This window comes from Corvus moneduloides, chromosome 18 (assembly GCF_009650955.1).
Source record: "Corvus moneduloides isolate bCorMon1 chromosome 18, bCorMon1.pri, whole genome shotgun sequence".
Lineage (NCBI taxonomy): Eukaryota > Metazoa > Chordata > Aves > Passeriformes > Corvidae > Corvus > Corvus moneduloides.
Window position 1 is genome coordinate 10,380,244 of NC_045493.1, and position 15,395 is coordinate 10,395,638.

Below are 15,395 nucleotides of genomic sequence, written 5' to 3' on the forward strand. Positions count from 1 at the left end.
CGCGGCAGCGGCTGGGGGGCCCCGCGGGCCATCGGACGGGTTTGGGGGCGCACCCGGGCGGGGCCGGAAGCGAGGCGAGGGGCGGAAGTTCCCCGCCCGGCGCTCCCGCTCGCTCGGTCCGAGGGGCTGCGGCGCCGTTCATGGTGAGGGGGCAAAACGGGGATCGGGGGCAAAGGGGACGGGCCTGGGGGGGGCGGCGGTGGGCTCCGGCCCCCGCGGGGAAGGAGGGGCTGGAGGGGCGGGGGGCTGAGGAGGGCCGGGGGAATGGGGAGGGGAAGCTGAGAGGGGCTGGGGAGCTCCGGGCCTTAGCGGTGCAGGGGAAGCTGAGGGGGCGCAGAGGGGGCTCCGGGCGTCGGGAGCGCTGGTGGACTCTGGGTTGGGGGCTCAGGGGGGGCTTTGGGCCGTGGGAGTGGGGCTGAAGGAGGCGGAGGGGCCGGGGAGTGTGTGCGGGGGCCGCTGCCCTGCGGAGGGGTTGGGCTGAGGATTTGGGGGTCCGGCCCCCGAGAGCGGTGCGGGTGTTGAGGAGCGTCAGTCCCCAGAGATTGGGGCGCTCAGAGAGGGGTCCCGGGGCCACTCTGGCCCCTGGGAGTCGGGGGTGGCCATGGTCCGGTTTGCATATGTCCGGTCCCCAGCGTGCCCCTTGGCCTGGGGCTGGTGGTTTGGGGAGGGCAGGGCAGGGCTGGGATTTGGGGTGCGGGGTCGCGCTGCAGTGCAGGATCGATCCCCTCTGGGACCCCGGGCCCATTCCTGCCCAAACTGGGGTGTTCAGGTGCTGGAGGGAGCTGGGACACGAGCTGAGGTTGCTGCCTGTGCATCCCAGAGAGCCCCCAGGCCATCCCTGCCCCTCCTGCTCCCTCCCCCTGTGCCCCACAACTCCGGCTCCATTGGGATTTGCCATGTGACGCTTTTGAGTTTCGTGGCAGTGGAGGAAAAATCCTTCAGTTCAGCTCCTCCCGGAGCCGTGGGAGCTGGAGAAGCAGGGGTGAAGGGTGTTAATTATCCCACCCTTTCCCATCCTGAGGGAAAACAGAACCACGGAGGCTCCCAGTGATTAAGGATTTAGCGGCTCCAGGGGCATTTGTGGTGCTGAGCCAACGTGTGCCTGTGCCAGTGTGACCTCGGTGACGGAATGTGGCTGGAGGCCGCTCTGTCCGCGGGGATTTTGGTGCTCTGAGCAGTGTGGGAGGGCAGGGAAGAGCAGTGGAAGCTCGTGTGTGCTCTAAGGGAAAAAGCCGTGAAAACCTGTGGATATTCTGCATTTTAGCACTTGGGAATCTGTTGGTTTTTGCATTTGGACCCACGGGAATCATCTGCTCCACTTGTGTGTGTTGGGAATTGCCCAATTCCATCCCAGATTATTGATGGAGTAAGATCTTAAGCTGTCGGAGTTGTGTAAGGAATGAAAGCAGTTGTTGTGGGGAAGCGTTGGCTTTGCAGTGCAAAACCCAGCTCAGCATTCCCAGGGTTTTTCCCTGGGAAAAAAAAAAAAAATGGGGCTGAGTCCATGAATGTCCTTCAGTTCCTGACAGTGACACGTTGAAAACACTTGAGAACTTCACAGAGAGCCCCGGGAGGAGCCGAGGTGTGAAACACCAACAGGGTCGGGTGTCACACTGCCAGGGTGGGAGCTGCTCCCTCGAGCTGGGAGCTGCTCCCTCGAGCTGGGCGCTGCTCCCTCGAGCTGGGAGCTGCTCCCTTGAACTGGGAACTCTTTCCTTGTAGGAAGAGATGTCGGGAGAGAGCGTGGTGAGCTCAGCAGTGCCGGCGGCCGCGACGCGCACGACGTCCTTCAAGGGGAGCAGCCCCAGCTCCAAGTACGTGAAGCTGAACGTGGGGGGGGCCCTGTACTACACCACCATGCAGACCCTCACCAAGCAGGACACCATGCTCAAGGCCATGTTCAGCGGGCGCATGGAAGTGCTCACGGACAGCGAAGGTAAGGATCGGGATGCTCCCGGCGTCCTCCGCGTCCTTCCTCGGCAGGGGAAGGCAGAGGGGTTGTGGGAAAGTCAGAGGAACTGCTGTTTGTAGGCCTGGAGAGAGGTTGGGAGGGATGGAGGGTCTGTCCTGTAAGGAAAGGTTGGGAGAGTTGGGATTGTTCAGCCTGGAGAAGAGGTGGCTTTGGGGTGACCTAAATGTGGCCTTCCAGTGCCTGAAGGAGCTACAAGAGCAACAGAGAGAGAATATTTATAAGGGCCTGGAGTGGCAGGACAAGAGGGGATGGCTTCCCACTGCCAGAGAATTGGATTAGATATTGGGAAGAAATCTTTCCCTGTGAGGGTGCTGAGGCCCACAGGAGCTGTGGCTGCCCCATCCCTGGAAGTGTCCAAGGCCAGCTTGGATGGGGCTTGGAGCAACCTGGGATGGTGGAAGATGTCCCTGCCCATGGACTAAACAATCTTCAAGGTCCCTCCCAACCCAAACCGTGCTGTGGTTCCATGATTCCAGGATTATACAGCTTAGAAAAACGTGGAAAAAAAGACAAGGATGATCTGAGTAGTTGCCTGAACAGCAGAAGGACACTAAGAAGTGCCAAAGCTCCTGCCAGGAGCACCTGGAGCATCTTTTCCTTTCAGAATACTGACTCTAAAGCTCTAAAGCCGTGGAAAAAGGTGGGGATAGTGATTAGGAATCCGTGAGCTGGGACTTGTGTGTTCTATTTGAAGCTCAGAATGCCATTCCCTCTTCTTGTCTCCTTGGTTATAAATAAAACACAAAACATGCTCTGAACATGGGTATTTATGAGCTGAAAGCTGATTTTTTTAAAATGAAACCATTTTCTTGGGGGACTATTGACAGCTGACTTCCCTAAAACAGAACCAGTTGCAGAATTTTCAGAAAACTTGGAACTTTATCTCCACGTTCCCACGTTGTGGGCGTGCCAGAGTTTAATTGGAAGCTCAGCTTTATCTTCACGCTGATGTTTTACCCATAACAGTATTTAAAGACTTTTGTCTTTAACCACAGCCTCTGCAAAGCTGAGCCTGGAGGTTCAAACACCTCTCTTGGGATTAGTTAATTACAATTTGAAACTTTTGTTTGAATTTGCTGAAAATAGAGGAAATATAGTACAGGGTGAGGTGGGTTGGAGTGAGTTTTGAGTGTTTCAAAAGAGTCTATTTAGAGGTTTATAGGGCTCTTGTGATAAGCTTTCCTGAGATAAGAGGGAGTGGATTTGAAGGAAAAAATGTAAAAATACAGCCTGATTTGCTGAATATTCCTGGTTTAGCCAGAAGTCTTCGTATTTCAGCTGGGGAAAACAAAGCTGTGTTGTTCCAGGTGTTATCCCAGGCCAGGATAAAGTGGGAATGTGGGGGCTGTGCTTTGGGGCTCTGGATCAAAGGGATGCTTATCCTGGATACAGACCATGGAGGTTGCATAAAAAAAGTCAGTCTGTGGGTCAAATTTGGGAAAAAAAACCTGTCAAATGGGAATCAACAACTGGGAACACTGGAGGGGTAGAAATGATGTGAACCCTCTCCCTTTGCTAAACTTGAGGTAACTCCACCAGGATCTTCCTGTCCCTCCCTGAAGCTGCTTCAGTAAATTCGATAATTCCAGACTTCCCATGGTTGGAAGTGGATCGGAAATTCCAAATTCATTTTGGAAGCCCACCCTGGTGTGATCCCAATGTCCTGGGCAGCTCCAGGTACATCCTATTCCCAGGGCTCCGAGGCCCTGGAAGTGCAGGTGGTGTTTGCACCTCAAATCTGAGCATAGCTGGAGCTTCTCCTGCTAGAATACCATGTTTGGGATGTAAGATCACAAGTTTATTTTGCTGTGACTCCCACAGTGTCTGTGTGGGATTGTTCCATGGAACCAGTTTGTGTTTTAGTAGGAATTTGATACTTCCTGTGTGTTGTAACACAGACACTCCCAGTGCAGCAGTTCTTGCTTTATCTCCCCTTGCCTGGAAATTGGGACAATAGCACTGGGGCAGCTAAAGGAAACACTTTTTATCTGGAATTCTTCAAAATCCTCCAAATTGGTCACACCCAAAACCTGGCTCCAAACGAAATGTTTCGTAGGAAAAGAAGCCAGGCTTGGGGAGCAACTGGAAGGAGTGAGGTTTAACCAGTCTGGAATGTGGCACACTGGGTCCTGCTCTGTGTCTGAGATTCACATCCCAGCCCCAGCTCCTCCTTCCAGCTGAACAATTCCAACCTGCTGCTCCTCGGGCTGGAGGAGAAAAGTCTGGGCTTCTCTGGCTGTGGCAGATGATTGTTTGCATCTTACAAATTATTGATGAACTGTAGCAAATCGGTGTATTTGGAACATTTCCTTTGGATGGTAATGAGCAGGGAGAAGGATGTGAGTTTTCCAGGTGCATCCACCTGGTTCCAATCCTTTTTTTTCCTCTGACTCCCTGCTGCTGTTGGTGGGGAAGCTGTTCCTGGTCCAGCTGCTGATAAGAGAGTGGCACCTCAGGCAGTGTCCAGTGTCAGGCTCCTGTTTCACCTGCCAGGGCTTGGCTGGAAAATGTTGTCTGGTTTAGCTGGATGGTTTGGATCCTTTCCCGGAGAATTCCTGTAAGACAAAGATGAATTTCCTAAAGGTCTGATGTGTCCATGGACAAAGGCAGTGAGGGGAAGGGGGGGGTTCTGCCCTGCTGCCCAGGTGAGACCCCACCTGCAGAGCTGCCTTCAGCCCTGGGGCCCAGCACGGGACGGACGTGGAGCTGCTGGAGAGAGTCCAGAGAAGGCACCAGGAGGATCAGAGGGATGGAGCAGCTCTGCTGGGAGAACTGGGATTGTTCAGCCTGGAGAAGGGAAGGCTCTGGGGTGACACAAGTGTGGCTTCCAGGGCCTGAAGGAGCTGACAGAAAGATGGGAAAGGACTATTTGCAAGGGCCTGGAGTGACAGGACAAGTGGGGCTGGCTTCAAATTGCCAGAGGACAGGGTTAGGTGGGATATTGGAAAGAAATCCTTCACTGTGAGGGGCTGAGATGGAATTCCCAGAGAAGCTGTGGGTGCCCCATCCTTGGAAGTGTCCAAGGCCAGGTGGGACAGAGCTTGGAGCAACCTGGGACAGTGGAAGGTGTCATTGTCATTGGCAGGGGGTTGAAATTGGATAAACTTTAAATTCCCTTCCAACCCAAACCATTCCATGATTCTATGTTCCACACAGCTCATGGATTCTGTGTCCCTTCCTAAACGGGTCACAGGATGTTTTTGGAACACTGCAATTAAAATATAGCTCTAAAAGGCTTCAGCCCACTTGTTGGCTCTGCTGTGGCCGAGTGGCAGCGGGGTCACTTCCCTGTGACTCATCTCCTTTGGGCTGTTTGGGGGGAACAGAAGGGTTTTTAAAGCTCTTCTAGTGGTCACTCAGATTTTGCAACGCTACTGGAAGTGTTTTCTCATCCCCACATGAAAATGAGCCATTCTGCTGCAGTTTCACCATCTGTAAACATGAAGTTGCAGCAGATTTTTGCAGCCTACAAGGAATTACAGAGGAGAACAGAGGAGTTTGGGGATGGCAATTCTGCTCTCAGCTGGCCTTTTACCTGCCTGTGTGCTCCAGTGAGCTTGGGAAGCAGCTGCCTTTGTGGAATATGGATGGCTTGGGTTGGAAAGGACTTTAAAGCTCACCTTGTTCCACCCCCTGCCACGGGCAGAGACACCTTCCACTAAATCTCCCACTTAAATGGGATTTCTTGCTTTCCATACTCTGCATTGCCAAATGGGCTTCTTTCTGCTCTAGTTGGATTAGCCATTAGCCTGGATCAGTCCTTTGTTCCATGATTTCTGTCTCTAGTTCTGTCTCCAGTTTGTTGTTCCAGCCTGTAAAATCACACTTGGAGCACACATTGTGTTGTCTGTGGACAGCAGGAATGAGGGAGCTGGGAAGCCTGGAGTGAACTGCTCCACAGTGTCTCCTTTTCCCTCAGAAAGGGCCATGTTCCCTTTCCACATTGAACCAAATGTTCAGACTTTCCTCATAATTCCATTCATGCAGAACACACAGGGGCTGCTTTAACCTACTTTCCTTATTTGTCCAAAATATGACTCCTTCCCCACAAGCGTTTCCTCGCTGCATTCCTGAGCCTCAGCCTGTGAGAGTGGCCATCTGTTCACTCAGGGAATCTCCAGCCTCAGCACTGCCTGGCTTTTCCAGGGTCCAGCCTGATTCCAGCAGAGAGAGGTGAAATGTGGATGCTGCACCCAAAGGTGCTTTGGTTGTAACTCTTTCCTTCCCTGGAGAAGAGAAAGCTCCAGGGAGACCTTGGAGCTCTTAGAGATTCCAGGAGAGCTGGAGAGGGACTTTGGACAAAGGCATGGAGGGACAAGACAAGGGGAAGTGGCTGCCCACTGCCAGAGGGCAGGGATGGATGGGATATTGGGAAGGAATTCTTCCTGTGAGGGAGGTGAGGCCCTGGCACAGGGTGCCCAGAGGAGCTGTGGCTGCCCCATCCCTGGAAGTGTCCCAGGCCAGGTTGCACAGGGCTTGCAGCAACTTGGGCTAGTGGAAGGTGTCCCTGCCCATGGCAGGGGTGAGACTGTATGACCTTTAAGTTCCCTTCCAACCCAAACCTTTCCATGATTTTCTTCCTGCTGCAATCCTGAGCTCCAGGGCTGGGGCTCTGCCGCACCCTCCGCTCACATTCCCCGTTCCATCCTCACGCTCCCAGTTCCATCCTGTCCTCCCAGCAGTTTGCTCTCTCGAGGCCTTTTGCCACGTTCATCTCAGCTTGTCCTTACCGTGGCCTTCCTGTGTCCCCAGGCTGGATCCTGATCGACCGCTGTGGGAAGCACTTTGGGACAATCCTGAACTACCTGCGGGACGGCGCCGTGCCGCTCCCGGAGAGCCGCCGCGAGATCGAGGAGCTGCTGGCTGAGGCCAAGTACTACCTGGTGCAGGGGCTGGCAGACGAGTGCCAGGCAGCCCTGCAGGTGGGCACAGGGCTCAGGGGCTGCTGGGGGTGGGCAGCATGATCTGGGCAGAGCTGGATTTTCTCCTGGTCTTCACGTGGTGATTTTGGAGGCCGGGATGGAAATTGGAATAGCTCGTGTTGCCATCTGCTGGAGTGTGGTCACATCCAGGGAAACCAGCTTCTTCCCAGAGCTGCTGGGAGTCTTGTTGTGTTCTTTGTTATGCTCTGAGGTTCCCATCTTGGGTTTGATGCCACTGTCACTGGTGTCCTCTCTGAGAGAAGCCCCATTCCAGATCCTGCTGCTTAACTGGGCACAGGACATTCAGTGGTGGAGAGCAGGAATGGATACCTCAGGTGCTCCCAGAAGAATGGTGCCTGGCCAGGCATGGCCCAGAAACCACCACTGGGACAGACTGGACACTGACCCCTCAGCACAGATCATTCCCAGGAAATGTGGGTGTGCCCTGGGATCTGTTGTCACTCAGGTGCTGTTTGGTTCTTGCTCCCACAGAACAAGGATGCGTACGAGCCCTTCTGCAAGGTCCCGGTGATCACCTCCTCCAAGGAGGAGCAGAAGCTGATTGCAACCTCCAACAAGGTGAGAGAGCCTGGGATGTGCTGTGGGGAGAGCTGGGGGTGTCCAGCCTGGAGAGGAGAAGGCTTTGGGGAGACCTCAGAGCTCCTTCCAGTGCCTGAAGGGATTTCAAGAGAGCTGGAGAGGTGGACAAGGGATGGAGTGACAGGATAAGGGGTGATGCCTTTAAGCTGAAGGAGGGCAGGGTTAGATGGGATATTAGGAAAAAACCCTTCCCTGTGAGGGTGGGGATGCCCTGGCACAGATTTCCCAGAGCTGTGGCTGCCCTATCCCTGGAAGTGTCCAAGGCCAGGTTGGAGCAACCTGGGCTAGTGGAAGGTGTCCCTGCCCATGGCAGGGGGTGCTGATAAGATAGAGGGAAGATAAGAATAGGTGAGGATCCAGTCCCAGAAGGGGTCAGGAGGGATTGCAGCCCCGTTGCCAACCTGTGCATCACAGGTATGCAGCAACAGCAGTAAGGCCACCAAAATCCCACTGGGAATTTGTCATTGCAGCTTCTCTGTGGGGCCTTGGGCTGAGCTGAGATTCCAGCTCTGGCTGTGCTCCCTCATCTGTGCTTTGTTTCTTACAGCCAGCAGTGAAGCTGCTCTATAACAGAAGCAACAACAAATATTCCTACACCAGGTAAGTGACTTCAGCTGGAATTGTTGGAAGTTTTTAATAGATTAAAATCCATAAGAGTGTTCTTTTTCTTCTCCCAGACCCAAATGACTGATTGGTGTTGGCAGGCACTCCATTTTTTCCCAATTAATTTCAAACTGGAGTCAGAAGGGAGTCTGCTGCCATCAATGGAATGATGAGCCTGTGCTATTTCTGTGCCAGAGGAGTTCCTCTAATCCTTAGGTGCAGCTGGCAGAGGCTCCTGGCCAAGTGCTGTCTGCATTCCCGTGGATTGCAGTGTGGCAGTTGAACAGGGAGCTCAGTGAGTGCTGAAATCATCAAGCTGGGGTAGCCTTGTCTCCTTTCCCTTATTCTCTTATAAATTTCATGCCATAACAGTGCCCATCCAGCTGGTGCTGAGCTCAGGAATTTGGTTTGATTTGGCTGATAGGATTTTGCTCCCCAGGTGAAATGGCCTTGGGCAGTCGTTCACGGGGCTGTTGCTGCTGTATTGCTGCTGCTTCAGGTTTTCCTGCCTTTAGTAGTGAAATAATAAGAATTAATTTCTTGGCTTTCCCCCTTCCCTGGAAGTGTCCAAGGCCAGGTTGGATGGGGCTTGGAGCAACCTGGGCTACTGCAAGGTGCTCCTGCCCATGGTACAGGGTGGCACTGGATGGGCTTTGAGATCCCTCCAACCCAAACCATCCTGGGATTCCATGACACAGCAATCTGGGTGTTCAGGGCTCTCAGTGCTCACTGCTCCCACTCTTCCCATGTGCTCTGTAAATTCCTGCTGCTGCCTCCATCCCACAGCAACTCCGATGACAACATGCTGAAGAACATCGAGCTCTTTGACAAGCTGTCCCTGAGGTTCAATGGGAGGGTGCTCTTCATCAAGGATGTCATTGGGGATGAGATCTGCTGCTGGTCCTTCTACGGGCAGGGCCGCAAGATCGCCGAGGTCTGCTGCACCTCCATCGTTTATGCCACCGAGAAAAAGCAGACCAAGGTACAGGAAAACTGGGAATGCTCCAGCCTGGCACCCTGACAGCTGAACAGGCTGGCACTTTGTCATTGTTCAGCACTTCTGGAGGATAATCAATGCATTGAGAGTGGGGCAGCACCTGGAGCTCATCCTGGGGGTGGAGCAGGAGCTGCCTGCTCAGGGCAGTTGGGATATTCCATTAAGCACTGTGGTATTCCATTAAGCACTGTGGTATTCCATAATGTTCAGCCGAGCTCTATCTTCAGATAAACTCGTGCATTTAACCATGTTTGGGTTTGGGGGTTGCAACTAAATGATCTTTTAAGGTCTCTCCCAACCCAAACCATTCCCTGGTTCTACACAGCCCCATGTAAGGAGGGATCCAGCAATGGCACCTTCCCTGTATCCTTCCCTTTCCCAGGAGAGCTCTGCCTGATTCTGGTAAAAACCAAACTTGTTGGTCTCAAAAGCTGGAAACAATTAATGGAACAGAAAGGGTTGTGCCTGAAAGGATTTCTGTGGCTGGGGTGCAATTAAGAAATGGTAACAGCAGGTTCCAGGAACCCAAACCGAGGTAACCTGGTGCCTGCAGCGAGTGACCTTCTCTTCCCTGCCTGCCAGGTGGAGTTCCCAGAAGCCCGAATTTACGAGGAGACCCTGAACATTCTGCTGTATGAATCCCAGGATGGGAGGGGGCCGGACAATGCCCTCCTGGAAGCCACGGGAGGGGCTGCAGGGCGCTCCCACCACCTGGAGGAGGACGAGGAGCGGGAGCGCATCGAGCGCGTGCGAAGGATCCACATCAAGCGCCCCGATGACAGGGCCCACCTGCACCAGTGAGCCTGGGGACCCCTGCAGCTCTGGGGAAGGGGCTGCCCTGCAGCAGGACCAGGCAGTGCAACTCCTGTCCAGCACAGTCTGTAAATTGTGATTTGTAACAAACTCTAGGTTATTTGGGGTATTTAAATGCGGTAGTTGTAGGGCGAGGATCAATGAGGTTACTGGGCAGCCTGGAAGGGCCTGTTGAGCAGCTGGAGAAATGCCCGGAATTTTTAGCACTCTTGTCGTTGCTGTTTTGTGCTGGAGAGGAGGAGGACTGGCTTCCTGAGGCTTTGGTAATGATCCTGCACTTTAAATCCAAAACAACAAACAAAAGCTCAGCCAGCCACCCTCCTTCCCTCCAGGCACTCCGTGACCCTCCTGGGGCGGGGGGAAAGGCAGGGATCTGGACCCAGAGCTGCTGCACAGCTCCCTGGCTCCTGGGAGAGAGCTCGGGAGTGCTGGGGGTGACTCCCCAAAGGACAAATGGCACAGGCTGATGAGATTCCTGGAGTGCTGGGGGCAGAGGGACCCCTCAGAGCAGTGGGAGGGAGCAGGGGCTGTGCCCTTGGGCTCCCACAGCTCTCAGGATCTGCTCCTCCAAGGGTTCAGTGGAGCTTCTGCAGCACTGTGCTGGGGACACCCATCCCTGCTTTATCCCTACGGTTCAAGGTTAAAATTCCTCCCAAAGGAGGAGGATCAGGAGCAAATTGTCCACGGTTGCTTTCCCTGGGAATGATGTTGGTACTGGTCAGTGCTTAGAGCTTCTGTCTGAGCCTGGATCTCAGCTGTGGGGTTGGTTTCCAGCAGCTCCCAGGCAGCAGGAGTCACTGCAGGTTCAATCCCCCCCTATGCAGGGGGTTCTTGGTGGGGGGCAGCAGCCCTGGTTCCCTTCTGGAACTGATCCAGGAGCGTTGCCTTGCTCTGAGCGAGGGGAAGGAGAAGCAGGCAGCAACCCAGAGGCAGATATTCCCTGTTTGACTTCCTCCTGAGGGTATTCCAAGTCTTCCCAGTCATGGCAGCTGTGTGTGTGGAAGGGCAGAGCACGGAGAAGGCCACTGCACTGTGCTTTTCTTCGAGTGCTTTCCTCTTGTCCATGAATATTTTATCTACCTCCTCGTCTCCTGTTGCCTGTCGTGGAGTCAAGTGACAGCGCTGGTGGGAGGTGGGGTGTCATTCCATAGGGAGGTGGGGTGTCATTCCATAGGGCTGGGAGCAGAGCCACAGCTGTGCCAGTTCAGGTCACCAGTCCTGGGGGGGACAGAAACCCGAGGTAGGAAGTGTTAGACTTGCACTGCAGCAGCACTGTGGGTGACACCGGAGCACTCTGCCCTGGGCTAGAGTTTCTTTTGACACTTTCTCTGGAACATTTCACACTGGCTTTAACAGCCAGGCTCCTCTGGAGCAACAGCTCTGTGTTCCTGCTCCAAGGATCCCTGCTCCTGGCTCAGGGCTGCTAAGGATGTGGGAACAGTGTGAAAACCAAAGGTGCTGCAGCAGCACCAGCCACGTTGGTCTGTTCCACAGGGCATTTACACCCCAGCTCCACAGAGCTCAGTGGTAGAGGCTGAAAAACACCACGAAGTGGCTGTGCAGTTTTGGATCATCAAGTAAAGCTCAAAAGATTTCAAAGTTAGTCCGAGGCCATCTTTCTAGTAACCAAAGACTTCTCCACCTTGCAGGCAGCTGGTGGCTGTGGCAGGTGGGGGTGTTGTACCTGTCCCCTCTCCTCTTTCTCCTGCAGCTGCCGATTGTTCACTGAGAGCTCCACAGATCCCCTGAGGTTCAGCAGCTGCAGCTCTGTCCTGACACCTCAGGGCTTCCAGTTTGAGTTGTACAGTACCTGTTTGCAGCACCCTCTGGGGCTGGAGCAGTGCAGAAGGGGAAGGAGCCAGTGCCTCTCTCCTCTCCCCTCAGGGCTGGGATAAGCTGGGGGCGAGGCAGGGAAGTCCTGGATTGCTGTTTCTCCAGCACTGTGTACTTTGACACTTACTGGTGATTACTGGGCTGTTACTGGGCATCTCAGCATCTGGAACAGCCCTGCTGGGGGTGGAGGCTGTGTGTCAGCAGAGGGTGAACAGGGACCAGCACCAGTCCTGCAGCAAACCCTGCTCACTCCAGCTGGGAGCTGCTCTCCAGCAGGCTCAGGGCAGCTCATCCCTGGCTGTGCTGACCTACCTGGAGGCCCCACTCCAGGGGGGCAGAGCAGCTTCAGCCCCAGGAGGTGACACCAGTACTAAGCACCTGACAGATCACAGCTACGTGATTAACTTCTCTGTAAATAGATCCTTAACTGGCTTCAGGCTTTTCCTTTTCAGGTTATGCAAACTCACTTCTTAAAAACCAGGGGAGGGCTGTTTTTAATCTTTGTAGAGCTGTTGGTTTAGCAAAGTCACTCCAGGAGAGTTTCAATTTCAGTTCTGTTACTGTGTTTGTGGGCAGACTCTGCCTTAACTCACTCCTGAGCTCACCCTCTGGGTGCTGGAGTGGTGCAGCACAGCAGCCACTGTGCTGTCCTGGGGACTGTCCTTTACCTGCTGCCCCTGTCCTTGCTCTGGGCACACCCTGGCCCTGCCCTTGCACAAATGCTCTCAGTCCTGAGCCTCGTTACCCTTAAGTGGTTTTGCTCTGAGCTCTCAGGTGCAGCTGGGGCTCAGCGCAGGTGTCCTGGGCACAAGCAGCTCTTCAGATTATCCTTCCCTGCCTCCCAGTGCCAGGGAGAGCAGAGCTGGCTGCTTCCATTCTCCAGCACCAGCAGTGACAGCACAGCCCAGGGGAGCTGAGGAAAGTCCCCCTGGGGAAGGGGATTTTGTCCCCTCCCAGCTCCTGACACGGGTGGGGCTGCACGAGGAGGGGACAGGGACCAGCCCTGGTGACCCCTTCCCACCTCTGTCCCTGTAGCACCAAAGCAGCTGCTCCTGCACTTCCCCAAGGCAGGTTTGGATCCCCTGAGCCCCAGCACCTGGGGAAGGCTCCAAGCTCCCATCCTACCTTAGAGCAAAGTGTAGGTAGAACCTTTCGGTCTTAATGGAATTGTTTCATGGACAACAGCAAATTCCTGTTCTGTACAATCATTCCCACCTGTCCAGACTTCTGCACAGAACAAGCTTCAGCTGGATTTCAGTGTATGGTTGATGTTTGCAATATGTACTTTTGGTTTTTTAATATAACACAGTAAATTAGAAGATATTTCATATTTACATGCGAGTCGCTTTATTACTTGCTTGAAGCTCCATGTCCTTGTGGGCTGTGGGGCTGGAGGAACTTTTGGGATGAAATATCAGATCTCCATCCTAATTAATGTCAGTTTGACCTCCCAGCCCCCCCTGTGGGGAGCTTTTGGGATTCTCTCTGGTCAGTCTGCCTTGAGAAAAGGTGTTTTTACACCAGGGTTAACACTGATCTGCACTTTTTGCAGTGCTCCTGAGTAGTGACTCAAAGTACAGCTTGAGAAGCCTTTTGGCTTCTGTCCTAATCCTTCCTGACCTCTCAGAGATGGAGATTTTACCTTGGAACTTTGGGGATAAATCTCCCTGTGGCCATGTAATGAGCATCTCCTTCTGGGAATGTTCCAGCAACATCAGGGAATTTATTTATCTAGAGCTGAATTGTTATAAGCTATAAAAAAAGAGCCTAAAAGATGCAAACAAACTCTCAAATCACAGCAGCCCTGTAGCATCAAAGATTCCAGGGGAGATGTGAGGGCTGGTCTCATCCTGCAGGCTCCTTTCTGCTCCCAGCCAAGGCAGGGACTGGGAACAGGAACTGGTTCTCATCAAGACTTTCTCGGGGTTGACACCTGGGAGGAAAAGAGGAAGGAGCCATTAAATCAGGAATCCTCAGGGTGCCTGGGAAAAGAGGTGGTGGTGGAATTTCTCTTTGCCCATTGGTACACAGAGACAATTCCCTCCATCTCCAGCCTGCAGGATGGAAAACTCCACCTGGAATTCTTCCTTGGACCTGTCAGCTCCTCAGAGGACCTGCTGGGCTGACAAGAAGTGCCTTCCCTCCATCCCCCAACCCATTTCAGGCATAACTTGGTCGAGGGAGGCAGCAAGAGGTGGAAAACATCACCTGAGGCCTCATTTTGCAGATGTATGTTGAGTTTGGGTCAGGCCAAATTTTCTAAGTGCCCACACCAGGAGCCAGCCTTGCTCCCTCATCCCTGGGACAATTCCTGCACAATCCCTGGAGCTGCAGCACCGAGCTGGGACACCCCAGCCCTCATGCAGGTGACACTGATGGGGTGGTCTGCTTTGGGAGGGGACTCAGTCCCTCCTGGACTCCCAGGAAGGGGGAGCTGTGCTCTCTGCAGGTGGAGATCCAAAGGAAGAAGCAGCTCCTGAGCTCAGGTGAGGCCTTACCACTGTGAGCTGTCCAGTTTTGTCCTTGAAGACCTGAGGCTCCGGCCCCACCGTGAACACCATGGTCGCCTCCTTCCCAGAGCCGACGCGGAACCGGAGGCTGGAAGCACAGAATGCCCCTGGAGAGCTCTCCCCACAAGAGACTTTGCTCTAAACCCCCTTTATTTCTGTTCCCTGGGTAAATCTCATTAGAAGAGCAGATCAGAGCCTCCAGCTTAGGTGAATTTCCTAAACAATTGCATTATCCCAGCAAGCCAAAGGGGTCGATGAATGGAACAAGCCTGCCCAGCCCAGGCTTTTGAGTGTTCCTGGTGCAATTAAGCACTGGAAGCTAAGCAGATCTGACCTAGAGGAAAGCACTGAGCACACCAAATCTAATTAGAGCTGAAACGCAAAGGCCAGGCTGCAAAACTGGAGCAGAAGTGCAGGTTTCACCTGCCAGCTCCAATTCCTGGAGAGGTTGGAGACATGGACTGCATCCACCTGCCAGGAGCTCGGGGCTGGGACTGGGAAGATGCTGCAATCACATTTTGGGTGTCCTCAATCCTTCTGGGAGAGGAGCATTTGTCCTGAGGTGACCCCACAGCTTCCCAGCTGGCTTTCCTGGGGCTAATGGGATCCCCTGTGGAACACTAAAGCCACGACCTCACACCCAGGTCACATCAGAAAACTGAAAAAAAAAAAAGTAGGCTTAAAGTACGATCGCCCAGAAATAAGTTGGGTTTAGGCAGGTGGGGCATGGGCAGCTCTCAGAGCAGAGCAGCACCCCTAGGAAGGTGCAACCAGCATGGAAGCAGGATTCATTAGCCTGGGAAAAAAGTTGGAATGGTTTGTAATATATTTTCTCCCAGTGCATCCCATCTCTTCTCCCTGTGCCTCTGGAAGTCACGAAAACAGAGATGCTGCTGCACCAGACGTGTCCAGCTTTGGGCACTGCTGGGGTGATGTCCATAGTCTTGACCTAGTCCAGGCCTAAAAGGTTTTTCCATAAAACAGATGCTACCCATCCACCTTGCTGCCTTCCTTACCTTCCCTTCACCACTTTAACCACGCTTTGCTTGTTGGCCAATATGCAGAGCTTGGTCACTGTCTCAAAGATGTGCTCACACTGCAGTATCACATCTCCCTGGAAACAAAAAAAAAGAGGGATAAAGTCA

At 53.6% G+C, this 15,395-nt stretch overlaps 2 protein-coding genes across 7 annotated transcripts in view; one reads left to right on the forward strand and one right to left on the reverse strand.

Annotated features, from left to right (window-relative positions):
• The first annotated feature begins 28 nt into the window (after positions 1 to 28).
• Positions 29 to 13,074, forward strand: KCTD10 (potassium channel tetramerization domain containing 10). The gene is made up of 7 exons (XM_032127540.1): positions 29 to 143; positions 1,723 to 1,936; positions 6,725 to 6,894; positions 7,387 to 7,473; positions 8,042 to 8,094; positions 8,884 to 9,079; positions 9,677 to 13,074. Exons 1-7 carry the CDS (start codon positions 141 to 143, stop codon positions 9,893 to 9,895), a joined length of 942 nt encoding a protein of 313 aa, XP_031983431.1. The 5' UTR covers positions 29 to 140; the 3' UTR covers positions 9,896 to 13,074.
• The window catches only part of MYO1H (myosin IH), a 29,085-nt gene continuing 26,753 nt past the window's right edge, over positions 13,064 to 15,395 (reverse strand). For 5 of the 6 annotated variants that reach the window (XM_032127532.1, XM_032127533.1, XM_032127536.1 and 2 more), the window contains 3 exons: positions 15,267 to 15,364; positions 14,239 to 14,338; positions 13,064 to 13,673 (listed from right to left, as the gene is read on the reverse strand). In XM_032127532.1, coding sequence (XP_031983423.1) covers positions 13,650 to 13,673; positions 14,239 to 14,338; positions 15,267 to 15,364 — 222 coding nt within the window. In that variant the 3' untranslated portion in view covers positions 13,064 to 13,649. Of the gene's footprint in view, positions 13,674 to 14,238; positions 14,339 to 15,266; positions 15,365 to 15,395 lie in introns of those variants that run through there. The other variant, XR_004243607.1, reaches the window with a different exon arrangement.